The sequence below is a fragment of the Phaethon aethereus genome, assembly GCF_964289735.1.
Source record: "Phaethon aethereus genome assembly, chromosome: 25".
NCBI lineage: Eukaryota > Metazoa > Chordata > Aves > Phaethontiformes > Phaethontidae > Phaethon > Phaethon aethereus.
This window is the reverse complement of record NC_138601.1, coordinates 3981602-4007420: the sequence shown is the minus strand read 5'-3', so window position 1 is coordinate 4007420 and position 25819 is coordinate 3981602. Positions and strand designations below refer to the sequence as shown.

General features: G+C 54.4%; 2 protein-coding genes across 2 annotated transcripts; one reads left to right on the top strand and one right to left on the bottom strand.

The window, feature by feature from the left end:
* Positions 1-1424: 1424 nt before the first annotated feature.
* LOC309413413 (E3 ubiquitin-protein ligase RNF113A-like) lies at positions 1425-8538 on the bottom strand (the record flags this gene model as incomplete). Its single annotated transcript, XM_082010533.1, has 10 exons — positions 1425-1522; positions 2001-2107; positions 2759-2852; positions 3737-3826; positions 4407-4513; positions 4715-4824; positions 5104-5211; positions 7793-7897; positions 8021-8097; positions 8439-8538. 10 exons carry the CDS (start codon positions 8536-8538, stop codon positions 1425-1427), a joined length of 996 nt encoding a protein of 331 aa, XP_081866659.1.
* An 11165-nt stretch (positions 8539-19703) lies between these two features.
* LIMD2 (LIM domain containing 2) lies at positions 19704-23535 on the top strand (the record flags this gene model as incomplete). The annotated part of the gene is made up of 4 exons (XM_082010693.1): positions 19704-19926; positions 22393-22437; positions 22685-22824; positions 23376-23535. The coding sequence occupies exons 1-4, from the start codon at positions 19885-19887 to the stop codon at positions 23533-23535; spliced, it is 387 nt and encodes a 128-aa protein (XP_081866819.1). The 5' UTR covers positions 19704-19884.
* Positions 23536-25819: the final 2284 nt, after the last annotated feature.

Genomic DNA, 25819 nt, shown 5'->3' with positions numbered 1-25819 from the left:
TTATCCCCCACAGCACATCTAGTTCAGCCTCTCATTAGCTGGGCTGGTTTCACAGCATGTAACACTCAAACCAGCTTGTTCTTGGTGACTTACCCTGGCACAGAGGAAAAATAAGCTAATTTTCATGCTAAATCCTCTTGCTCATGACTCCTCTTCTGAACATCATGTACAGAATTGATCTTAAGCCTTCCATTACCATTGCTGTTCTGCCTTCCCTGACTGAATGACAGGTAAGATGTTGCTTCTCACATGGCTCCCCTTGATTCATGGCTGTGTGACCCTGCCCTGCTGCTGTGGCAGCTCTCCCCCATTCCATGGTATTTGTTTTTTGGAGGTGTATTTAAGGCTTTTACTTTGACCCTGCCAAGGACCACGGGTGCGGGATGTCTTTCTACTCTTTAATGAAGCACCAACAATCCAGTCCTGTGTGGTTGATGGGAGTAGTGGTGCTGGCAACAGGTCCTTCTTGTGTTTATAAACTGTACTTGAACCCAGATAAGTTTGTTACTCTAGTTTTTTTGCCAAAACAAATAAAATATTTCTGAAGTTTGCTTTTTTTAAAGGCTGCTGTTGTTGCAAGGTGATGACACAGGCTGTCTGTACACATTTAACTCTCTTCTCCTTTCCTTACTTAAAAGGCTGCTGCTTTTACCCAGCTGGCATTAGAACATACAACAGCAGTTGCTGTTGTACAGCTCACAGCACTGTTTTAGTTGCAACTGTCTTCACTTTTCAAAACCCTATTTCTTTCTTGTTCTTCTCTGGAAGTTTCAGTAGAATGCACTCATCCTCCCAGAGCAGGAGTGTTTGTAAGGGCAGGCTACACTTCTTCCTCTCTAGGATCATGTTTGGCTCCTGATTGAATTTTATTACAGCAAGTAGATCTTGGTTTCCTAGCTTGTCATGAAGGCTGCAGTCTGTGAAAATCCTTAGCCATCTCCCATAAGCCTGGACAGGGACTGGATTGCTGGTACTTAGAGCAAGAAAAAGCACAGTACCTCTCAGCATAAAACCCTGGGGACTGAGCTAGTGACATACTGCAGGTGTTGTGTTTGGAGTTAGGAGTGAAACAGCAGCACCTTGATCAAAAAAAGAAGTTGGGAAGTAACTGAGTGCACAGCCTTCAACACCTCCTTCCCCAGGTGCACTGCTGCACTCAGACAACTGCTGGGGGCCTGCCAGCAGCACGGCAGTAGCAGGCAGCCATATTCGGGCACAAGTCTTGAGTCTCACCTTACCTGTTCCATCTTGTGCCTTCACAGAGCAGCAAACAAGGAGCCCGGCACACTCAGGACACTGTTTTAGTAGCTGCTGGCTGGATACACACGCACTGGCTACAGCTGCTGGCCCCAAGGTAACTGCTGTGAGCCTTTTTTTTCCCCCATGAAAGCTTTATTCAGCTAGATAGAAAACACGATTTTCTGCTATTGCGGATCCTCTCCATGGTCTGAATGCTGCTGCTCTTCTTCCTCCTCTTCCTCCCCTTCCTCCCCTTTGTGTTTTTCCAATTTTGCCATGAGCTCTGAAAAATGGCAATAGGCAGGATGAGATGCCAGGTGCCCACGTCCTGTAAACACCCATCTCTGCAAAAACCAGGGCAGCTACCAAAAATCACTTGCTACACACAGGCTCAGCTAGGAGCCATCAGCGCTTGCGGAGTCCAGAGCGTCAGATGTTGCAGTGACAGAGCCCATCAGTGCGTAACTGACATGCCAACTAGAGCATCTAGTCCCCGGGGCACATCCCCCCTACCCTCACCAGAAGTCACACTCTCCAAGTTCCCCAGCTGGGGAATAGGCACAGATGCTCCCTTCACACCTACAGAGCCCCCGAGGCCATGATTTAGTATCTCCTGCACTAAAGGAAGCTCTGCCAGCAGCCAAGAGCTGTGAGCTCCAGCTTAGAGTCAGGCCCAACGCCAAGAAGATACATCAGGAGCTGGTGCCAGGCTGCTCCAAGCTCTCCCACTGAAAGTCCTCTCTCCCACAAGTGCCCGTTACCTTTTGCTGGGTTGAAGACTCCATTGGTTTGCTTGTCACAGACGTAGCAGCGCTGGGATTTGCGATACTGTTGGAGGGCACAGCTCTCACAGAAGTAGTGCCTACACCTGTGCAGACACAGATGCCACTGCAAGTCACCAGATACAATCACTGTGTCCAGGAGTTAGAAATTACTGCCTACTGGTCCCTGGGGGATGCAAAAGTGAGCTGCATGCAGAGCTTCCTCTGCATCACTGTCCCCATGAAAGGTGTTTCAGCATTGCTTCACTGATGTGGAGTGATGGCACAGAACCACCAGTGAGCTCATCCAGACAGCAGGTACCCAGCAACACAGCCAGCAGTGTGGGAGAGGGCTGGCAGCGTGTGATGTCCACACTGCCCGCCGAGCCTACTCCTCATCCTTGCCATGCTTCTGTTCTCTGCTAATGCAATGTGGTGTGCTGCTCAGTGTCGGGAGGAATGAAGGCATGGAAACAAAATCTCCAGATTAAGGGGAAAGATGATGTAATGAGGCAGCCTCTGTGGAAATCTAAAAGGTGCCTGGACAACAAAGGCTTGAGATCCCTTCCAAGGGGAAGTTCCAGATAGATACAGTTATAAGACTACCTGGTTATTGGAGGATTTCCCCACCCACCAGACAACAAGCAGATTCCACCCACCAGCCTGTGGGCAGTGTTTGTATTTGCCTCAACAGTGAGTAAGTAGTGAGCTGGATCAACAGCAGCCACTTGGCTCCTCATGTCAAAACAACCACTTACTTGGTGACCACAGGGTTCTTGAAGGAACTTCTGCAGATGAAGCATTTGAAAGGCATATCCTCCTCATCACTGCTCACCTCATAGTTCTCCTCATCTGCAGAAGAGAAGGTTAACCAGACTGGAGCAAGAGCAGAGGCAGCCAGACCAGCCCATATGTGGGGCATGAAATATTAAATATGGAGAGACCACAGCAGGTGGGATTAAATCTGTGCTGGAAACAATAGAGCTCTGGCATCTGGGTGTTGCTGATGTCAGTAACGCATGTGGGACTAAGATATAATTAGGTCTAATGAGCCAGTGTGCTTGTTGCTCATCCCACAAGAGCAAATTCTTTTCTACGTCGCCCACTCACCACTATAAAGAGACAGATCCTCCAGCCCCCTCCTGTTTCTTAGATTTTCTTCCAAACCAGCTGCCACCAAACTCTTTGGCTCCAACTGAACATAGAATACCCTCTTCCCCCCAGCTGCAAAGTGGTTCACGACCAACACTCATGAGCTTTGGGCCGCAGCTACGGATGCTGCGAGTGAGAAATAATGACGTGACGTAGCATGAAAGCATCCCGCCTCCTGGGCATATGGGAGGCAGGAGACTGTCACATCTCCACAGCTCCATGCAGCTCGCTGCTGGGACCCGACAACAGCAGTGCTGTCCTTTTACAGAAAGCCAGAGGAAATAATTCTCTCTGGTGGCAGTCAGTGATTATCTGAAAGCAGCAGATTTCCTCAGCACTTGTCAGTGGTTATTGGCCCTTGCAGCAGGGAGTTCCACAGCTTTGGAATAAAGAATCCTTTCTGTCTAATATTAATTCAACCCACGGCCCATGTAGTTTGAGACAGCAAAGGTCCCATTTCATTCTTAGTGATCCAATATCCCTAAGTAAGTCACATTCACTTTAGGGCATGATAAAAGGCAGGACCTGGTAGCCTCGTCCACCATTAGCTTAGGGAGCTGGAGAGCAGAGGGGTGATGCCGTACCATTGACTCCGTATCTGCCTTCATCCAGTTCCCGTTCGATCTGCCAGCCGTGTTTGTAGTCCGAGCGGTCGTGGAGGAATTTGCAGCTGTCTGAACAGCACAAAGAAAGAAGAAATTTAACAGCTAGGCCGTGCGGGGTAGAGTGTTAACAGGACACTTCATTCAGGGGCAGCCTGCGCTTTGTGCACAGACAGTGAAACCCGATTGCTTCCCCACTCGCCTGTGCTCCAGGGCAGTGCCAAGCTCCTGGAGCAGGCAGAGGATCCCTCTCAGGGCTGACAGGCCATGAGGATCCTGCTCTGTGTGCCACAGCGACAGTTCCAGCATTTGCACACATGGGAAGTGGGATAAGGAACAGGAAATCCCGCCCCTCACATGGCCTCGGCAGCCAGAATACCTGTGGGAATGTGCGTCACTGGAACATCCCAGGGGTCCCTCCCAGTATTCTTACATTTACTGACTAGAGGCCACCAGCTTTCAGAAGGGCTGACACAGATAACAAGAACGTTGCATAAAACAACTTTGCAACAGCATCACACACCAGCTCTGCAGACACGTGCTTGTAAATCAGCGCATATCTTAGCACCACAAATCCAGGCTCACAAGCTGGACTGGATCCCTTCGCAAATCTGGCACAGCACATGTTCAGCTGCAGGCAAGATCCACTCACCTCCAAAACCGCAGAAGCCAGTTTCTTTGTAGTCCTTGCAGATGTCGGGCTGGTAGTCCCATCGCACTGTGGCCCGCAAGTGCTCTGGAGCACGGATGGGTCCTTTTCTGAAAGGGTGGGAGAAGGCTCAAGCCGGCTGTGCAGCTGCAGTGGAGAAGGCCTCTGGGGGCCTGGTCAGAACCAAACACCGCACTCAGACAGAAAGAAGCTGGCAGTAACAGCAAAGTTCAAGCCCCAAACAAGTGCCTTTGGGGAAGGTGCCTGAGCTCCTCTGTGGTTCCAGACCTCTGAGGCACATCACGACCTACCTGACCATTCCTGAAGAGGCATTTCCCATTGATGTGTCCTTGGGCTTCACATACTTCTGGTAGTTGTTAATACCACGGTAAATTTTATCATCCTCCTTTCCTCTCAGCTCCTTGGAAAGCAAAAAGAAAGGTGATTAAGGGTCAGGAGGGCTTCACGTCACAGATTAAATTTTCACCTCTCTGACACCAGCCTCCCTTCCCAGCCCTGCCTTCCATAATACCAAGATGCCAATGAAGCCAGAAACTTCCCCTGCTTAGAAGAGTTACAATCCTGGCTTCTCAAATTCCCAAGGAGGAAGAGACTCAAACTCTTCTTGGTGTGCAGAAGGGGATCAGTAAAGCACATGTTCTCCTGTTGCAGAGCAACTTACATAGCATGGCTGACTCACCTCCTGAATTTTCTGGCTGCGCTCGAAGATGGCCTGGGCATCTTTCTCCTTCTCTGTGTCCAGTTCATACACTGCTGTGGCTCCCATGTCTTCTGGGCCAACAGGTTTCTGAAAAGCAAGGAGGGCTTGTGATGACAGTGAAGAGAAAACCTGTATAGGACAGAGAGCTCCTTGGCTACCTGGAGGGTTGGTCACAGAGCCAGTACTGGACATGGTCTGCTTTACTCCCACCAGTTTCTAGCATCCCTTAGCACCTGCCAGGGAGAATCCCCCATGGGCCAGATCCAGCCTAGTGCTTGCAGGAAACACTTGTCCATACTTTACTCCTTCATGCTCAGCCTCGGCTCAGCTGGAAGCTGAACTCAGGTCTCCTATGTCCAACACTTCAATCATGAGACCATCCCGCCTACATGTAGGATGTTGTATCTGAACTTTTAACCCAGCTGTGGGTGGCTTACATTCAGTTTTAATACAGTGATCTGGTTTAGATTCCTCTTTAATGGTCTGAACAGATACCTATTCCTAGGTTTTATCAGATCTTCAGGAACAGCTGCACAGAAACCGAAGAATAATTACAGCCAGCCTTAATTAAAACCTAATCCAACTTAGGTGCCAAAAAGCTTCTGGAGCCCCAAAACTGTCATCTCCTCCTGTTGCCTTCCCATTCTCCTACAGCAAAGATGGCTAATAAATGCTGCCCTCCTTGGCAGCAGCCAAAGCAGTGAATAATTACAGCACAAGGTTATATTCATATTAATCTCTAATGTGACAAGGAGACCTCAGTCTGACCCTGCAGCTTCGACTGCGGACAGTTAGGTATTATTCCCATTTTATACAGAGGCACAGGAAATAAGGAAATAGGTCCAAAGAGGAACGTGTGTTGATACCTGCTTTTAATCCTACTTATATCTTGCCCAGGCTCATACTAATGGGCAAAACTTCACTGGATCAAGAGGGAAGTTAAGAGAAAAATCTAGTGGGAAAAGCAGTTTGAGCTGTGCCCAAACCTTCACAGCTGATTTCTCTCCACTCCAGATGTTAACAGGTGTTACAGGAGTCACCTCCTAGTTCAAACGGAATCCATTGTATAGCATTAGTTAAAAGCCTTACGTCGCAAGCTGTGAACTTTCACCTAGATACTGATGAACTTATATTGAACTCTTAGTTACATGAGGGAAGGCCCTGAAACTGGTGTAAATTAGAAAGGTAAGAAAGACAGGCACATCCATCAGCAGAAGTTGCCTCCTCGAGAAAAGAAAAAGAATGTCTCGTCTGGAGAGAGTGAAAGGATCCAACGAGGAGCAAGGAAACCCCAGACCTAAATGCTCCAATTGGACTGAACCGTCTCATGAGGGGAGAGGAACTTGGACTGTAAGGGTATAATTGCCCAGAGATTCTTTTGTTTGGTGTCCCTCTCCAGAGGCACCCAGCTTGAGCTGTTCTGCATTGCTGTACCACCTAATAAATTTGTCTGGCGTATGTCATGTCAGAGATTCTGCTTTGGGAAACCTCGGGTCGAGCCTGAGGGAAGAGGAAGTGCCCAAGAGTGAGTGTGTGTGTGTGGAGTCGAAAGGGGCACCCATCAGCTCACTGGAGTTGCTCGCTGCGAAGGGACCCCGGTCCTAGCAGTTAAAGTCTCAGGTGATGTGTGTGCGGCTCCTTGATTAGTGTGTGAATGCTTGGGCAGCAGCTGCTCCTTTAACACAGGACGCCCAGCACACTCCACCCACCAGTCCCAAGAAAACAATGACCGACCTCTGTAGCTCTTAATCCATCACTAGTCACAGGGATAGAGATGGGAGCACCTTCTAAGTCACCTTGAATTCTTTGTGAAGGAAGATGGCCTAAAACTGAAAACATCAACCCAACAGTAAGACAAACCTGATTCAAGTGCTCCCTCTCCTGAAAATTTTGTGTGATGTTGTGCAAGCCCAGTGGCATCTTGGGGTTTTAATGCCCACCTCGTAAGAGGAAAAGGCCAACCTTTGATGGCCTCCTGAGGATGCAGGGGTTATCAGGAGAATAAACAGAATCACTAAGGTTGGAAAGGACCTTCAAGATCATCAAATCCACCCATTAATCCAGCACCACCATGTTCCCTAAACCATGTCCTGAAGCACCACATCCACACGTTTTTTGAACACTTCCAGAGATGGCGACTCCACCATCTCTCTGGGCAGCCAGTTCCAATGCTTGACCACTCTCTCGGTGAAGAAATTTTTCCTAATATCCAATCTAAACCTCCCCTGGCGTAACTTGAGGCCATTTCCTCTTGTACTATCACTAGCTACTTGGGAAAAGAGACCAACCCCCACCTTACCACAACCCCCTTTCAGGTAGTTGTAGAGGGCAATAAGGTCTTCCCTCAGCCTCCTCTTCTCCAGACTGAACAACCCCAGTTCCCTCAGTCGCTCCTTGTAAGACTTGTGCTCCAGACCCCTCCCCAGCTCCGTTGCCCTTCTCTGGACATGCTCAAGCACCTCAGCATCCTTCTTGTAGTGAGGGGCCCAAAACTGAACACAGCACAGTGTGTTGTCTATTAAGAGGGAAGGGACAGGGAGGTGCATCTACAGATAAAAAAAAAAGGAATGGCTGATCCCACATTTGCAGGGGCAAATTCTATCTCTGTGGGATCTGCCAGTCCCACCTGATCTGACACCCCAGAACCACATTCTTGCCCAGTCCTTACCGCCGACCTTGTTGATTTGTAAGTGACTCCAATCTCCCGTGATGGATCCTCATCGTCACTGCTGCTCAGTGCGTACGCAGGCCTCTCCTTCGCGCACCTCCTGGTCTGAGGGGCAAGAAGACAGCAGCTATGAAGGATGTAAGGCTCCAACACTGCGTCTAGCCTGAGCTTGGCAGGCCACTGCAGATGCACCCGGGATGGAGCAGTGCCGTGCTGTGGCTCCCTTACCTTTTGGATCATGGGGTTGGGGGTCTCCCGCCGCCGCTCCTTCCGCACCACCGTGCTGCCCTCTTCACCGCTGCTCTCTGAGGGGTAAAGCCCAGAGGTAAGGGTGCGTCTGGGGACTGGCCTTCGGCCCAAGTGCCAGCTCTGCTGGTAGCCTCCCCTCTCTGTGGGCTGGGGACGACCACGAGAAAGTGCGGGAGGGCGGCAGAACCCCTAAGAGCTGTAGCATGACCGGGAAAGAGCCCTTCACCCCCTCTACCACATGGACATCAGTACAGCTGGGGAGGGCAGCGAGGCCGCTCCGTGCGAGGGCTGAGCTCCGGGGTGGCACCAGGCCCTCCTTCGCCTCCCCAGGATATCGCAACGACCCGGCTCCCAGCACCCTCTCGAGGTCCTCCGCGAGCCCCTCGTCAGCCCTCACCCTGCTCCTGGTCGCTACTGGGCCGCTTGCGCCGACCCCTGCCCGCCGCCAGACCCCGCTTCTTGAAAACGAAGCTGCAAACAGATCCCTCGTCCGCCATCTTGCACCGCAGACCACCGCTGTCGACGGCTAGAGCGGCGCCGGAGACGGCCCAGTGTAGCGCAGCGCCCTCTGCGGGAGAGGAGGATTGGGCGCCCCGAGCGGAGGGGCGGGGCCCCGGTAAGAGCGGCGCCCCCAGGGGAGGGCGCCCCCTGCCGACGGGGGGAGGGAGCGGGGGGGGGCCGAGGTGGGCCGGGGGGTCCCGGGCTGCTGAAGCCCCTCGCGTCCCCCTGGGCCGCCCCTCGCTCCCTTCTGTGCCCCCCGGCGCCCCGGGGCCGGCACCGCCAGGCCCCTCTGGCACCCTGGCTTCTGCTCCCGGCCTCTGAGCCCGGCAGCGGGGCGGGTGCAGTGAGGGGCGAGGGCCGCGCCCCGCCCCCCCCCCCCCCCCCCATCCCCGTTCCCCCTCCACCTCCTCCAGGCCTGGCGGGCTGCTGGGGCCTTCCACGTCGCCATAGCAACGGGAAAAGGAGCCGAGCCCCGGCACCCCGCACCCGGGCTCACCCCGAGGTGGTCCAGGCCGGCGGGCCCCAGCCCCTGCACAGCCTGTGCAGCCCCGGCATCGCCCGCAGCCCCGTCTGCGCGGGCGTGAGTGTGTGCACGGGTGCGAGAACACGTGCGTGCATCCGTGTGCGTGCACACGTTTGCACGTGCGCGCACATGTGCACAAACGCGTGGGCGTGGGCATCGGCGTGCGTGTGCACGCATGTGTGAGCATGCCAGTGTGCATGTGTGCGTGCGTGTGTGCACGCCTGGCTGTGCGCATGCACGTATGTGCATACACATGCACGCTTGTGTGCGTATGCCCACATACATACGCGGCACACGGGTGCTGCGCTCTCAGCGGGGCTGGTTGGCTGCAGGCTTCCCACGCGCCTGCCCTCGTTTCGGGTCAGTGTGGCGATGCCTTGGATGCGCTTCCGCTCTTCCCCCTGCCCAGATGGACACCGGCTCTCGCGGCCCTGCCAGTCTCCTGCTGTGTGGTACGTATGACCATCCCTGTCGCTGGGCCTGCTCGGCAACAGCTAATTTTACTATCGAGTCAAATCCCTCTTTTCTTTGCTCCCGATGGCAGCGAGCCTTTTCATCACAGATGCCATTTGGGCAATGCAGAGTGACAGAGGTGATAAATCATATCACCGCTGTCTCTGTGTCCAGTAAACACCGCCATAAGTTCCTTAACCCTATTTTTTGTATGGGCAATTACAGGCAAACTCTGCACGCAAAGATCACCTTGCCTTTGCTGCTGGGCTCAGACGCGGGGCCATCTCCAGCCGGCGTTTGGCTCTTTCCAGTAGCCCCACGCTGTGTTGAGGAGCCCAAACAAGAATGTTTGTTCCTGCATCATCACCATCAAAGCTCTTCCCACCGCTCCATTGCATATTTTGCCTCCATTTATCCCCCACTGGAGGGTTTTGGGAGGTTAAGGTGATGTCCTCAGCACCACAGGGTCCCTCTGCCTTTCTGACAGCTCCGGCCATCCCCGCTTTCTTGGCTGGTCTCAGACTGCCCCTGAGTTCCCTTCATGTTTTAACTATTAATATTTAACCTATTTATTCCTAATATTTTGCCCTGTTCCTGGGGAAATCCCAGCCCTCCAAACTTCAGCCACCCGGTCCCAAACCTCAGGGGCGGTGTGGGGGAAGCTGCCTTTATTGTCCCGGCAGTGATTTTGCTCGTCCCACGAGAACCTACCCTGGCAGATCTACCTACCACCTCACACAGCACGGCTCCCACGCATGGCTCCTCAACCTCCTGTGGAGCAAAACTCGGATTTCTGAAACCATCAGGGCTCAGTTTTGCTCCCCTGGGGGGTGAGGAGCTGGGGGCAATGGGATCCCCCTTTCCTGCCGCTGCCTGATAAGATCCTTCCTCTGCAAATAGTTTGCTGAGGCTGGCGGGGGGGAGTTCAGCTTTGCAGACCCTGGAGGGATGGATCCTCCAGGATGCTTGCAGGAAACCTTACACGAGTGGGGTAGTGCCATGCGGAGAGAGCCCGAGGCCACGTCCAAAGTCTTAAGCGAAGCCCATCTGCACGTGCAGAACACGGCAAGGAGCGGGGGGAGAGGCTGGGCAAAAGCTAATTATGCCGGTGCGGTAATTGCATGCACGCTGCCGGCGGGGAGGAAAACGGAGGCGAGTTCTTGGGGTCGGTGGCCGGGTTGGGGAGGCTGCAGGGATCTGGGGGTAGCTGGGGAGAGGGACCCCCGGGAAGAGAGGGGCTGGGGAAGGTTTGGGGTTAGAGGGTGGCTTCACACAAAGGAGCGAGCGGCTGGAAGACGGTTCGACACCGAGAGCCAATCACCGCGGCAGCCCGGCGATAAAAGGGCTCGTGAGGCAGCCGTGGGAGCTCGCAGGAAACGGTTCCCGCTCCCACAGCCCCAGCCTCTGCAGCGGGGAGAAAGGGAGCGAGAACACCCTGCCATCGGGGACGGCTGGACAGGCCCACCGCTGGACAGACCCACCCTCCTGGGGTGAAACCCTCCTGCTCGGCGTCGCCGTGAGGAGCCCAGGCATATGGTGAGCCTCCGCTCGTGGAGAACAACGGGGCTGAGAGGCGGCGGGCAGCTCGGCGGGAGACAATGATGGTCCCCGAGATGTGGGGAGCGAGGAGGTTCACCCACCCCAGGGACTGCCGCGGATCGCGGCTCTGCTCAGCGGTGGGAGGGCTGGGGAAGAGAGCACGACCAAGCAGTGGGGAGGGAGAGAGGCAGGCGCCCGCGGAGAAAGGGATGGAGAGGAGGGAAGAATGCAAAGACAGGGAGAGCCCCGGGAAGCAGCACCGCTGGCCAGGGGCCACGCAGCGGATGGGGGGTTCACCCTCCCCTCCACAGCCCCCCAGAGGAGGTCCCACCCAGATGCACCGGGAACTTTTTTGCTTTGGGAGGAGGCTCAGCCGAGGTGGTCGCGGGAAGCAGATTCAGGGTGGGGGGAAACACAAGGGGGTCTGTTCTCGGCCCTGGGTGGCCTCGCCGGGGTCAGGCGAGGGCAAGGAGATGCTGCCTGAGCTCCAGGAGCCTGCTGGGGAGCGATGCTGCTGAAGGGGGGGGCGAGCACCCTGCGCCCTGCGTGGGCTGGGGGGGTGAGGGGCTTGCGCCCAGCGTATCATGGGGACAAGAGCAAGCGGAGGCCGGTGTTCGCTGGATCCTCTGCAGCGGGCATCTTGGGGGGAAGCGTTTCGGGGCTTGTGCACCCCGTTTGGGCTGTAATTCGCCCTTTGTTGTGTGCTGCAGGACATGCCAGAGGGGGGCTGGACAGATCCATTTTATTAAGCTGATCAGAAAAAGCAGAGGTGGAAGAAAACCTGTTAGATCCTGACTCCCTATTTCCTTTCATTAATGCCTGCTAATTCTCAATGGTGTGTCTCCTACCGCCTCATCCAGCCTGGCTTTAAACCTTTCCAGCGACAGGTCTTTCATCACTTCCCTGGGGAGGCTGTTGCATGACTGTGAGATTTAATAACAACACAAATACCCTGAGCTCTGACATAACCCTTAACAGCCAGGGATCTCCCAGGGCTTCACAAAGGAGAGTGGCTCTGTTTTCATGGGGGGTGTGCAGAAAGGGAACAGAAAAAATGACATTATTTGCCCACTGTCACCCAAAAATTAACAGCAGAGCTGGGAATCAAGCCCAGGTCTCCCGAGTCCCAGCCCTGTGTTGTAACTACCACATTTTGAGCCAGTCTGATCTGTCTAATCCCCTTGGATCACTTGAGACCAGCTAAGCTACCTTTTAGGTCATATTTTTGATCAATTTTCTGCTGATTTTTGTTCACGGGATGGGTGAGCATCAGTTCTGAAAGAACATGATAATTCAGCAGCCTGGATCATGCCTTGGAAACTGGGCTTTGTCCACGGAAGGCATCGTGTGAGGGCTCTCACAGGGAAGACATCTGGTGCCTCAGCTGAGCTGTCGTGTATTTAAAGCCAGGAGTAGCACATCTGCAGCATTATTCATGTAGATTACAAAATAATTGCAGGGCAACCGATTAAGCCTAGTCCGAAACGGCTCCAGCATTAACATCCTTTTTAAATGGGAGCCCTTTGCAAGAAGCAAATTCCCAGTTAAGAAGTGAGGGTCTGTCAGAACCAGCTTCTTGGGCTTTGCCAAGTGACTGGATGCATCTTCTTTTTCTTACAGCTCAAAACCAGGTTCCTGACCTTTTTTAGTCAACAAAAATCCCACGAGTGTTCTCATTAGGGAAGGGAGTTCCTCTTCTGGTTTCTTTCAGCAAGTCAGTCCTGTGAGCCCACAACTACACTCTCTGGTCCTACATGGCGATGGAGTTTTTCTCTTCTTTTCGCCATCCTTTTGCAGGGTTGTTGTCCATTGTCAGGCAGCTGCCATGTTCTCCCGGAGGTGTCTGCCTTTCACTTTCCAGTTAAGTCATTTTTATCTGCCATCTGGGGGTGTTGCAGAGCTTACCTAGCTGTTAGCAAAAGCTCTGGGATGGAAAACATTAAATCTGGGTGAAGGGATTATTGCAATCAATATTAATCACACTTTAGACATATTTCTCACTCCTCTGGAGTGCCCATAACCCTCTCCATATGGCAGCTCAAGGTTTTGAGACACAAGGAGCCTCAGCAACCTCTGACATGCCTCTCGGGGGTTTGCTTTTCCCAGCACACCCGCTCCACTGAAATCCCATGGCCTTGCAGGGCACGAGATCCTATACTGGCCTGTATGGCATCTTGGATCCTAAAAGGGAGGATGGAGGTGAAGGCTGAAAATAGACAGGGCAGCTCAAAAAGAACGATCTTTTCAGAGATTTAATCTGTGAATAAGATTTTGGTGGCTTTTTTTTTTTTTTTGACACAATCGGCACTTGGACAGCAAACGCAGGAGGACAGCAGCTCTCGCAGGGGTGGTGCGGAGGCAGGCACCATGGAAAGTGGTTGTGCTGTGTTTTGGGGTGCCTGAAACAGGACTCACTCCTGCTCTTGCTGCGTCTGCAGATGGCGAAACAGCAGAAGCTCTCAGCAGGGGCTCTCTGGGAGCTCAAGAGATGGGCTAACCCACCAGTCCAAAGTCTGGTGTTTTACAGGTCATATTCCATGAGAGGAGATTAACCAACATAACATTCACAGGTTATGGCTGGGGAAAGAGGAAATTACAGGCAATTAATGGTCCATTAATTGGAGTACAATAAAAGGTGAGTTTCTAGAACAGGTTTTGGAAGAGTAATCAAAGACGTGGTGTTGGGAAGCAGAATAAAATGCAGTGTGGTTTTAACACAGATCATGTCAAGTTGGCTCAGTATCTTCCCTGGGTATGACAACTGAGGTCTGAAACAACAGGGCCTCATGAATCTGGATTGACACAGTACCCTAAGGAAATGATTATTTTAGGTGGAGACAGGAAAGAGGATAGGGAAGAGATGGCAAAATGGAAGGAGGACACTTGGATCCTTCCACAAGGAGAGATCTAGGGACTGAACTTGTTAACAGTCCCTTTAGAAGTCAGGAGATCTGCCCATGGTGAGAAAAAACAGATCAGTGAAACAGGAAGATGGATTGGAGTCCTAGAAATGGCAAAAGTAAGTTGTGCCAGAGCAGGTCCTTGTGGAGCTGCAACACGACGCTGCTGTAGCCTGGAGGGATCTCAGCATGTGGAAGGCACTGAAGAAGAAAAAGCATCTAGGATTTCTGGCAGAGGTGACAGAAGAAGAGCACATCAGGCCAGATGTTTTCAGTTCCAGAGAAGCATTCATACTGGAATACAAAGGCCTGAGATCTCCTTCAGTGTGGTGCATCCAGGCCAGCTCGCCTACTTTGCAGCAGGGCACCAAGATGGCTGTAGGAACAGAGAACCCACCTTATGAGAACAGTTTAAAAGGAATTGGCTTCTCCTGCTAGAATAAGACTAATAAGAAACGTGGTTACTCTTTATGAATCCCTCTGACAGGCAGAGGTGATGGTAGGAGAAGAACTAGGAACATAATGCCAGTATAACGGTAAACGGATATACATTTATGTAGGAAACCAGAAGGTGAGGTTTCCAGGTGGAACACGGTTTAGGAAAGAGACAATGGAAAAACTCAAAAGGGGAGGGAAGGAGCACGAACTGCTATTTGCCTATTGTGCTTTTTTGCACCACGTTTATATTGCACTTAATTAGTACCATGCTGCAGAGCTTCCACGTCTTTCTCCCAGTGAAGCAGTTTTGCCTAATGTTCAACCTGAACGTCCCAATTTTTGGCCATTGCCGCTTGCTCTGTCATCTGAGAAGGATTTGTCTCTGCCTGGAATAAGAGGCTCTTCTCATCCTTCCAGCAGGATTTCTGCTGTATTTGTCTGCTCTATCTGAGCTCCTAGGCAAGGTAGGAGATCCCAGGGAGCAGGGATTCCCTTCAGACCATGATTTTTGATGGATGCCATTAAACACTGCCATAGTCCAGGAATGGGCTGCTCTGTGCTTCAGTTTCTGCATCTGGAAAATGGATGAATCCCAGCAGCATCCTCCTGCCCCATCTGCCCCCTCGCTGAGAGGCAGGGGCTGGGGACCAGCCTTGTCCCCCTTGGCCCTGGTCCTTCCAGGGCCGTGCACCTCCTCCGCAGGGGAGGCAAGCCAAGGCAGGGATGAAGGTAGGAGACAAGAGCGGGTGGGCAGGGGCTTCCCTCGGGCTCCCTCCTCTCTTGTGTGGGTCCTCCATTGTTGCCCTGACAAAGGCAGGCCTGTTCCTCCCCACAACTGCTCCTTGTCAGCATCCCTCAGCATTTCGGCTGCAGATTTCCTGCCCGCTGGCAGCCTTTCAAGAGGCAATCTGGGCGCAGAACGTGGACGGAAAGCGGATTAGTGGGGCAGGCTGGTGGAAGGTAGCTCCGTGCCATGGGGTGCAGGCAGACGCAGGTCTGTGTGGTGGGGCTGCTCTCCAGAAACCCGAGGAACAGGGTAGCGGTGTCTGCAGAAGTGGCCCAGCCACTGCTGCCTGGAGTCCTCCACCCTGCGGCAAGCCAGCAGCGACCTGCCCTGGGTCCCAGATACTGGTGAGGACAAGTGGTTGGCTTGGAGCCACAAAAGGAGCCAAGATCTGAAGCTGAATTAAGGTCTTCTGTGGCTAAAGCTGGAGCCATGACCATTGGGCTCGCTCCATCATCCTCCCCAAACTGCATCTTGCTGTCTCTTTCCACGCTTGAGAAGATGAAGCAGCGCTGGGGACGCTGGCAGTGCTGTGCCCAGTTCTGGCGCCGGCCCGTTTGACGCCAACTCTGCACCACGCTTTGTTTCGTGGTGTGGACTGGCCGTGTGAGGCCCCGAGGCTGCAGAAACAGGGGCCAGCTGGGCAGCGAGCTGGGTGATTCCCAGGCTCAGGAGATGGGCTCTTCCAGCTCCTCTTCACCTCCTCCCTGTGCAGTCCTGCTGAGAGAGGCCATGGAGCTGGAGGGTCAGCAGTTGTCCCGTGTGTGTAGGCTGCACTAATCCTGCGCGTGACCTCGGGGACATCAGGCCCCATAGCAATTGGCATAGGCCACGATTTCCTGGGGGAGAGGCTTGACAGCCTCTCCGACGTGTTGAGCCCCCGCCCGTGCCTCGCCGTGCTGCCGGGGATGCTCCACATCCTCTCAGGACGGAGGAGGAAGGGGCCCAGATCCCCCACACCACGCTTTGCCTTTGGGAAAGCCTCTTGCAATGGTGCAGTGATCCCAGCAGTAAACATACACTCCACAGGGCTGCTAATGGGAACCATATGGCAGAAAGGGGCCTCTCGCCCTCCGCAGTCATGCTGCTCTCCTGTGCCGGAAACCCATCGGCTTTCGGAGAGGCCATTAGCCTGCGCCGGGCTGGGGCCCGCTGGGAGCAGGCTGGCGTGGCAGTGAGGGCAGCCCGGGCGACCCCACTGGTCAGGGGAAGGGGGAAAGTCTCACCGCACCCGTCCTGGCTGCGGGAAACGCGATGCTTCGGAGACAGGTCGCTGCCAAGAGGATTGGGGAATTTCCTCGAGGGGCCACCCCAGATGCTTCCCTCTCCCTACGTCTGCCCCAGGGTCAGGCCGGAAGGCGAGAGGGGACGGGAGAGGCTGCTGGGCAAAAGCTCTGCAACCGCACAGCTTCTGGGATGAACGTTGCCTTCCTCACCCCAAACTGCTCTCCATTTGGTGCTAAAAGACAGAGCCGTAGCACCTCTCTAGCTGCTCTCACACGGCATCAGGCGCACGTCCCCTGCGGATGCCAGACAAGCTCCAACGCCACGGTCCCAGGTCGAACACCAGCTTGCTGGCATCACCAGAAGAGCCCCCAGCGCAGGACCGGCAGCTGCCGGTGATGACATGGGCAGGCAGAGCTGGCAGCTCGGGCACCAAGTGCATCCCACTGGCTGTGGCGCCGAGTCTCTGGAGCACACTAAGATCCACCTCCCTCTGTGTCTGCTGTGCTGTGGCCACCAGTGCTGCCATCAGAAGCTGCTCCGTCTCCCTGGGTAGACGGCACACGCCCAGATTCCTTGGAGAAAGGTTTTTTTTGTCCACACCAGCCATCAGATGCTCCCAGGAGGGGGAGGAACAATGGAGGCTGTAAGGCAAAGGGGTTTTCACCTTGTCCTGAGCCAAATACCTGAAATTGCTGGCTGCATGACTGGAAGAGGACAGCCCTCAGTTTGGCCTTCCCAGGCTGCCGAGGAGCCCTAGGGAACAGAGGTTTGGAGAAGTCAGGTCTAGCAGCTGCGGTGCTGGCCTCCACCATGGAGACTTAGACTTGGCTTTTTGCTTTGTCACAGATGCCCTCCGCGCTCCTCGGAAGATCAGCGAGCCCCCGCTGCGCGCTGTAGGGTTGCCCTAGCCATTGTGAAGGCTTCATAACGTCAATGTGGCAGCATCTCCTTAAGCAAAGCCTGTGCCAGTGGGGTTCCTCTGCTCATGGAGGCTCATGTTGACTGTCTCAGGCTCAAATCCCATCCTGCGCAGACTAATGTCTCCTTGGAAGGGCAAAGACAGCAGCTGCGAGCCTCCTAGAAACCCTCCTGTGGTTTCTAACTTGTTCTGTTTCCCTTATCGCTTCAGCACACCCTTCCCCTTCGAGATTTCTGCTCTTGCCTCCTGTCCTTCAGCAGGAAGGACGTTTAGCAACTTCTACTCACATGCCTGTAGGGCAGCTACACCGAGGGGACCTCTCGTTTGAAACGAAGGCTGCGAGAGTGTGGGCACGGAGTGCGAGCAGGGTATGTGCACAGGCGGGCAGAGAGACGTTAAGAGAAAGGAGACCTGGAGAATGGGGCTGGATGGAGAACATCAAGCCCATGGGGTAGGGTAAGTGGGATGGCATTGAAGGGAACAGGGTTTGGGGGCAAGAGAAGCAAAGCAACAAATAGTAGATGGAAGAAGCCAGGGAGCATGTGTGTATGGGGAAGGGCAAGAGGGGGATGACCAAGGGGAAGATGGGAGAAACCAAAGGGAAGAAGGTGGCTGGGGTAGGGGAGGAAGAAGAGCTGTGAGGGAAGAGGAAAGGAAGCTGGGGTTGGAGAAACGTTTGTGGCAAAGGCAGGGTAGAAGGTGAAAGGCAGGTGAGAAGGGGGAGGGTTGTGCGTTCGCATTAGAGGTGTGCATGGGGTAGGGACCAGAGCGGTTTTCCGGGTTCCTCAAGTTCCCCTCGGGGTCTGCGCTGGGCTGTATGCACCGTACAGACCCCGGCGACGTTGAGAGGGAAGGTCCTGTCCCAGGCAACGGTGGGCAGAGAGGGGCTGTGGGCTTGGGCCACGAGCCCCTGCAGGGGGACAGCTCTGCCCCGGCTCCCGGCACACGCCGTACGGCAGCAGCCGCCTGCGTGCTGCCATCCGCCCCGCTCGGCGAGCAGGAAATAACAAGCAAACCGCAGAGGAGACGGGAAATGATTTAGGTAAAATCGGAGCCGTATTCTCAGACGAGGCTGTGAAATGTTTGTGACCAGGGCTGTCCAGTCCCCCAGGGCTGCGAGGGGAGCCCAGCCCACCAGCCACTGCTCAGGACCTGCAGCAAAGGTCTCTCAACTCTGAAAGCAGCCACTAATTTTGGGTGCTTTGCTGGGCACCGCACAAGCCGGTTAGCTGCTGGGTGTTGGGATTTTTTAGGCAGCCAAAGAGCCCCCAAAACCCAGGGCATGTTTGCAAATGTCACCGTGAGATTGGCATTGTGGAGATATGCCCAGGCCCATGCCCTCCACCCCGGTACATCTCCTGCCCTCGGGCTTTCTCAGGCTCTACCCTAGCCCTTGGGCAGCAGGAAAGTTTTTGGGGTGACAATATGAGGATGAGAGATTTCAGTAGGAGAGGAAAGCAGCCCCAGACAGGAGCGGGGGTGCTGGTTTGCCAGCCCCCAACACGTCCCCGTCATTGCAGAGCTGCACAGCCACCCCTTCTCCCTCCTATTCCCCGCTCCGCTCCTCCCTCGGCATCATTTGCTCAACCTCACATCTCTTGTTTTGCATACGTAAAACAGGGCTCATCAAGCCTGACCTTTTATGGGTGTTTTGAAGGTAAGGCGCAATGGGGAAAAACCCCCGAGGATCTGTCAGCGCCTTTTCAGCTATTTTTTACCAAAAGGGAAGATTTGCGATGCTGGTGGGGTTTTTTTGTGCTGCATTAAAACTGGTCCAAGACCTGTCAAACGCGTCCTCCTGGGCACCCAGCACGTCACACAGAGGCCACAGCTTACGGGTCTCAGCCTAAAGGTGACGTGGGCTTCCCAGAGAAGACAAAATCACTCTGCTGAGCTGTGATCCACTCTGTTCAGCAAGGCTTTTCTGGGCTAAAATTAGACTAAAGTCACAGTCCATGCTCCAGCAACACCAGTCCTTTAGTGGCTGCATTAGGGAAACACTGGGTGCTGGTTTCGCTGCCTCGGCAGGACAGCAGCTCTGGCTGGGAGTCGTAGCCTTGCTGCTAATGGCTTGGCCATTGCCTGGCAATTGCCTTCCACATGTGGGCTTGGAGCAGAAGCTGTCACATCACCTTCTGCTCATGTTTCCAGCAGCTGTCTCCCATCCTAGCCCAATACCTTTATATGGGACTAGAGCTCAGTGCCTCAGATCACTTGCCAGCTTCCTAAAACTGAGCAGTATTCCAGACCTGCATCTCCTGTCTGCCAGTCCAGTCCGGTGTGCCTAAATCTCTTGGATCTCAATCTCTTCTCAAGAAATACCTAGACCAGAGAGGCTGCACTGACCCAACGAAGGAAGCTCTGAGCACGCTGCTGTCACGCACCAGCTCCTGCAGCGCTGCACAGCTGCCGGGCTTGGGGTGATGAAACCAGCCACGCTCCTGTTGACATTTCCTTTCCAGGTGTTGCAAGAGATCTGTCTTAGACGCCTCCCCAGGGAACATCGGCCCACAGACTTCAAGCTCAGGATTAAATAGAGACGGAGGAGGGGAAGGAACCATGTTCCAGGCCACGGGACCCGCCAGCCCACCCCCAACTCATGTACGTAGCATCCCCTGTGGTTTGTATGGGAATTTCAAACTGGGTTTTGGTTCTCAGGGATGGAGGGTTGTGTACAGAAGCTATATTCTGCACCTGATATTTTAGGTGATCCAAGGCACCGTCACTGCTACTCAAACAACAAAATTGGGGGCAGGAATGTTCCAGCAGAAGGTGCTGTTTGCTGAGCACATTGCAACGCCGGTGTCCAGGCTCCGGTCCGTACAGAGCCGCTCACCCTGCTCTCGTCTTGAGTTGCTGTCTGTTTGTTTGTGTTTCCATGGCTTTCTGTGATCACAATTGAGAGCATGCAAGTTGCTTAGGATTGGAGATGGAAAAACATAAAGGCTCAAGAACATCTCCTGCTGGGACAGGATATGGCCCTTCCCCGAGGGAGGATATATCAGATATGAAATAGATAGTGTGCCTGATCGGAGCCAGAAGGCTGCCGAGAAGTGACGAGCAACAGTGGATTGCCTGTAGCCTTGGGAATGGATATATTCCAGCTCCGAAGAGGCAGCATTTTCCTTAGCTCTGGTCAGCTGAGCCTGGAAATAGTATATTAAATCCTAACCCCAGGAGAGCACCTGCGGTTGTTTTACCAGTACCGAGGGATGCAACTGGTTTTACACGGCCCGAGTCTCCTCGCTGCCCATGTCCCACTGTTGACTTTGGCTTACTCTTCCAGCCTTGTGGGAGTGAGAAGAAAATCACGTCCCTGACCTCAGTCAATGAGAGCAGCTGGGAAACGTCTGAAGAGGCAGCTCAGCAAAGTGAGAGTTTCCTGTGCGTCTCTTAGACAAACTTTCCAAAAATACAAAGGCGAAACGATGGGGAAGGACAAAGCAGGAGGAATGGGGATGGAAGCTCAGTCTGCAGGCAGAGAGAAGGGGGAGAGCCAAACGAGCGGCAAGAGGAAGGACAAGGAGGCAGTGGGGTGATGTTCCGGGGCTGCACTGCCCCAGCCTTGGGAACAAACAGTGCAGAGGGTGAGCCAGTCTGTTGTAAAGCGGTCCTGGCTGGTCCACCTTGCTGAAAGTGTGTTCACCCCTTTGATCCTGACTGTTTGAAAGAAGAAGGGAGCATTGTCATCAGTGCAAAAGCAGGCTAAAATACTTGCAGGTGGCTGACGGGGACCCAGTGGGTGCCTGCACAAACAGGCAGCTTGGGGCGGGTGCAGGACTGTGGGGCTGCAGAGTGGGGCAAGTGAAGGGGAGGAGCGGGAGCTGGATTTGGGAGAAGAGTTGTTGCAGCTGCAGATGGGAGAGCGTGCACCGAGACCCTGCTCTGAAATCCTGGGGGCAGAGGTACAGGCACCTCGGTGTTTGGATCTCTCTGCCCTGTTGCTCCTCCCGCAGCTGCAGGGTCTGAGTAACATCCGTCCCCACCGTGCTGCAGAACCCCACGGAGCAGGTCTTCGGCTCTGGCCGTGCCCCACACACACGCCTGCCCTCCACACACACACACACACACACACACACAGAGCCTGCGGGGACTTGAGAAGGCTTTTCGATCTCGCTTATGGCGCAGGCGTTTCCTGCGCAGTGCAGCGGCGTGACGGGCCACTGTCGGTCTGAGGAACTCAGAAACAAAACATCCGCTGGGGGGGAACCAGCACAACATGCTCCACGAGAGCGAGGGGCACCCCAGTTATGCCCTGGGGGAACTGGCAGACCACCGCCCTTCGACGGCAGGCAAAGACCCACACTGGCAGTGTTGCTAGAGCCCTGTGCACACCTCCAGCAAGAGAAGGGTTAATTATCACTCTCCAGCCCTATAAATGTTGGCCAGAAGGAGCACAAGCAGCATCTTGCACCAAAGCAGAGCTGCTGCTGGTAGATGTACAAGCCAGCAGGCGACGATGTGCCAGCGCAGGTCACAGCGGGAACTTTGCCAGGGGCTTGTGCCGCAGCAGCTCAGCAAAGCCCAGTCCCCCGCTCTGCCCACCACAGGCCCCAGCTGTCCCCCAGGCATGCGGAAGCAGGGCTCCTCTGCTTTGCTGCTGTTATTCCCGAGCGGCTAGTGCCAGCCCTCCGCGGCCTGAGACACGCGTGGCAGTGGCACTGGGTAGCCGAGGACAGTAGTCGACGCCTGCAGATGGTGAGAGCTACTCGTCAGTGGTTGCTGGGAGCAAGGGAGGGTTGTCACCCCAGGGCTGTGCTCTGCAATGTCTATGCTGTGACATCTCCTAGATCTGTGTCTGGGTGCTAACCACCACAAGAGAGGTCAGCTGTACCTTGGCCATGGAAGAAACAAAGCCATGACACGGTCCAGTGTCCAAGGTTGAGGTCTCAGTGCGCAGTGCTGGATGAGAGCTGGCTGCTCTGCCCCCACGGCGCCGGGGAAGTCCCACAGCCTCCTGGTGCCTAGTTCTCTCACTGCAACACATAATGTCTTTTCCTCGCTCCTCCTTAACGCCAGGTTTGTCAGTCCAGGCTCTCATTTTGATTTCTCTTCTTCCCGTCTTAGGAGGCAAAGAACAACTCAGGAGGCAGCACGGTGCAGCGCTCCAAGGTACCTGCAATTTTACCGCGTTCTACTGATTCACGGCGAGGGGGGAAGGACAGAAAGCCTAAGGCCGAAGCCCCAGTCCAGCCCAGCATCAGTACAGGGAGGGTGAGGGGAGATGGGGCTTCACTCCAACCAGTGCTCCACCAAATGGCAGCATAGACGTTAGGGAAGAGGGTTGTGGTGGGAGCCAGGCGCAGGATCTCCCAAACCCCTTCCTCACCTTCTCTCCCGTTGGTCTCCCCTTGCCCAGTCCTTCAGCCTGAAGGCGCAAGTGAAGGAGATGTGCACGGCCTGCCAGAAAACCGTCTACCCCATGGAGCGGCTGGTGGCGGATAAATTTGTCTTCCACAACGCCTGCTTCTGCTGCAAGCACTGCCACACCAAGCTCAGGTGAGCCGGGCCAGGAGGCTGCCGCGGTGCTTGCTGACGGCGATGTGGATGGGTGTCACCGCAGCGCTCCCTCGCCTGGGTGGGGGATGCCCCTTCCAAATAGCGCACCCACCCACCCATCACAGCCCTTGCTCCTCTTGTGGGGTAGCTAGAGACCCCCAGCCCACTCGCTACAGCAAAAAATGGCCTTTATCTGCCCCCCTGGTCCCAAGTCTCAGCTAAATCCCTCCTGGCATGGAAGAAGAGTTTTTTCCCTGGGAGAGCACCCCACGGTAACTCGGAGCTGAGCCAGAGTTTCCTCCTAGATAATGCAGAGCCAAAGCTGAGCTGCCCTGTGGGACCGTCCTCTTTACACACCTTTAGTGCTGCTCACTGTAGCCCACAATGTCCTGAGCCGGCTGGAATAAGCAGTTGACCTAAGGGTCCCCTTCTGCATGTTCTCCTCCTCCTTCCTCCCCTGTCCCGGTGCCCCTGAGCCTCACACGCTCCCCCGCAGACTGCAGCCAAGTCCCACTGCCCTGAGCCCAGCTAACCCTGCCCTCCTTCCCCAGCCTGGGCAGCTACGCGGCGCTCCACGGGGAATTCTACTGCAAGCCCCACTTCCAGCAGCTCTTCAAGAGTAAAGGCAACTACGACGAGGGCTTTGGGCGCAAGCAGCACAAGGAGCTGTGGGTGCACAAGGAGGTGGAGAGTGGGACCAAGTCGGCATGAGCGGGGCCAGCCCACCCTTCCCTGGAGCCCAGCAGAGACGGCATGGAGCAGTGCTGAGCCGGGGGCTAACTGAGCTGATGTAAAGCAAAGGGGACCCAAGAGCCTGTGGGCAGTAAGGGAAGGGAGGCGGCCCAGCTCTCTGGAGGATGCTTAGAGGGGTCCATAAGGTCAGGGCAGAGGTGACCGGGGTAGAGCCCCCAGACCTGAAGCCCTCTCACTGATGAGATCAGACCAGAAGCACTTGCCCCCATGGGAACCCCAGCCGTGTTCATACATTTCAGGCCTGCCACCAGGGAAAAGGAGATGATCTGGGGGCTTAACCTAGCCTGTAAGTCACAGCAGAGCTCCCAGCTCCTGCCACACCAGTCCTGCCTTGCTGGGGCTCTGAATAAGGAGGGTCCTTGGTTTACATCAGCTCAGTTCAGCTGGGATTGTTCAGCCTTAAGGATGTTGCCCTGCGACTGTTTAACAGTGGTCTGTCTTTTTTATATTTGCCTTTGATCGGTACGTTCTGCGCTGGAGCCTGGCACAGCAGCTTCACGCGTGACACTGCGCCATGCGCTCTTTTATTTTTATAATAGAAGGTTTCTGAGCCTTCCCTGTCTTGTCCTGTGTTCCCAGGGGTCCGGGGAGGTGGGAGTCATGGTCAGGTCTGCGTCTTACTGCCCAGTTACTGAGAAAAGAGCCTCTGCCTATGCAGGATCAAGAAAGTATTCCTGGATACACGTGTGTAATGCTATGACTGAGGCAGACCGGTCCTTTGGGGACTGAACCTGGGATTTCAAACTGCACACCAGCATTACTACCCTGAGAGCTACACACCCCAGCTGCAGCCGCACACCAGCTTCCACGTGGAGCTCAGACCACCCTCAAAGGGAATTCACCGTCCTGTGAATTAGATCCAGCCCTTTTGCCCTGCATACATGTTGTGGCTTTACTTGCATCCCTCTCCGTGTCAATAAACATTGTGCCCTGCCTCCACAAGCAGATGCTGGCTCAATTCACTCTGCAGCCGGCGCAACGGGCAGGACGGGCATCAGAGCTGGGCTGACTGGGGCAATACAGGGTCTGGTTTGGATCAACCCCACCTGCTGAGCTGTGATGTTTGGATAGCATAGTCCATACAAACTAATGAGCCTGACAAGACCTGCTGGGCTGGAGAGCCTAACGCAGTGAAAACCAGGTGAGTCTGTTTTTAATTATTATTTACCTCCTTCCTCCACACACAATTTGTAAGACTAGCTTGAAAGAGTAAGTGTTCAGGAACCTCCCGTCTTTCAAATGCTACAGGAATTGGGCTTTCCAGAGCCCACCGAGCAGAGCAACAGCCTTTGATATCAACAGCAAGAGCCCCTAATTCCATCGCCAACTGATGACATCAGCTCCCACTGAGCACGTCCTGTCTGGGAGAATCCAGACGCAGCCAGGAAAACTGGAGCTAAGGATTGAAGAGGGAAAAAGATGGGTATGGGTAGTCCACAGAGGGGTCCCAGGAGGAACAGATGGTATGTACAGAGAAGCGTTCTTAACTTGGGTCACTGCGGTACTGCTCCCCCAAAACGAGTCCTTCTGGGGCTCTGGGTGTGCACCAACAGCCGGGCAGCATCTCCACAGCTCTCCTTCACTGGCAAAGCTGGCTGCAGTCATGCCTCACCTCGGGGAAGATACGTGTTGGATGACTCCAGGAGCCTGATGTCCCTCCTGTTAGACAAGTTATTTCTCCATTTTAGTTAAGGGCTTTCTAAAGGGCAGGTCTGTCAGCTCTTCTGGGCGCGAACCACCTGGGGATTTACACTGCCAGCACAGCAGGGACTGTATACAGAGACCCTGGGCAAGGCTCCAGGAGAGTTTCAGCCTCACTAAGTGCTTTAACTGTCCCCACCACGCAGGTGTCACCTACTCCTCCTCACACCAACACGCGGGCAACAGATTTACACCACAACAAAAGCCGCTTCCTGAGCAGCCCTGCAACATTCACCGTCATAGAACAGAAACCGAGCGGGCGCTGCTCTGCGGCGAGGGTCTTGTGATGCTGTTCGGGTTGCGGCCCCTTCCTTCCTAAGGTTGGCTTAGAAAATGAAAGCAGACTCCTCGGTTTCGCATCCTGTTTCTTGCTGGCCTCACTTCCCGATTCCCTCACCTCGGCAGGCTGCTGCCCTTTTCTGCGCAGCGGGGCAATCAGATACAAAGCTTTTTTAACTAGGCTAGATTTTGGGATAGGAGAGGGGAGGAAAAAACCCCTAGCTTTTAAATGTTGGCTTTTCAGTTAAAACAAAGCAAACCA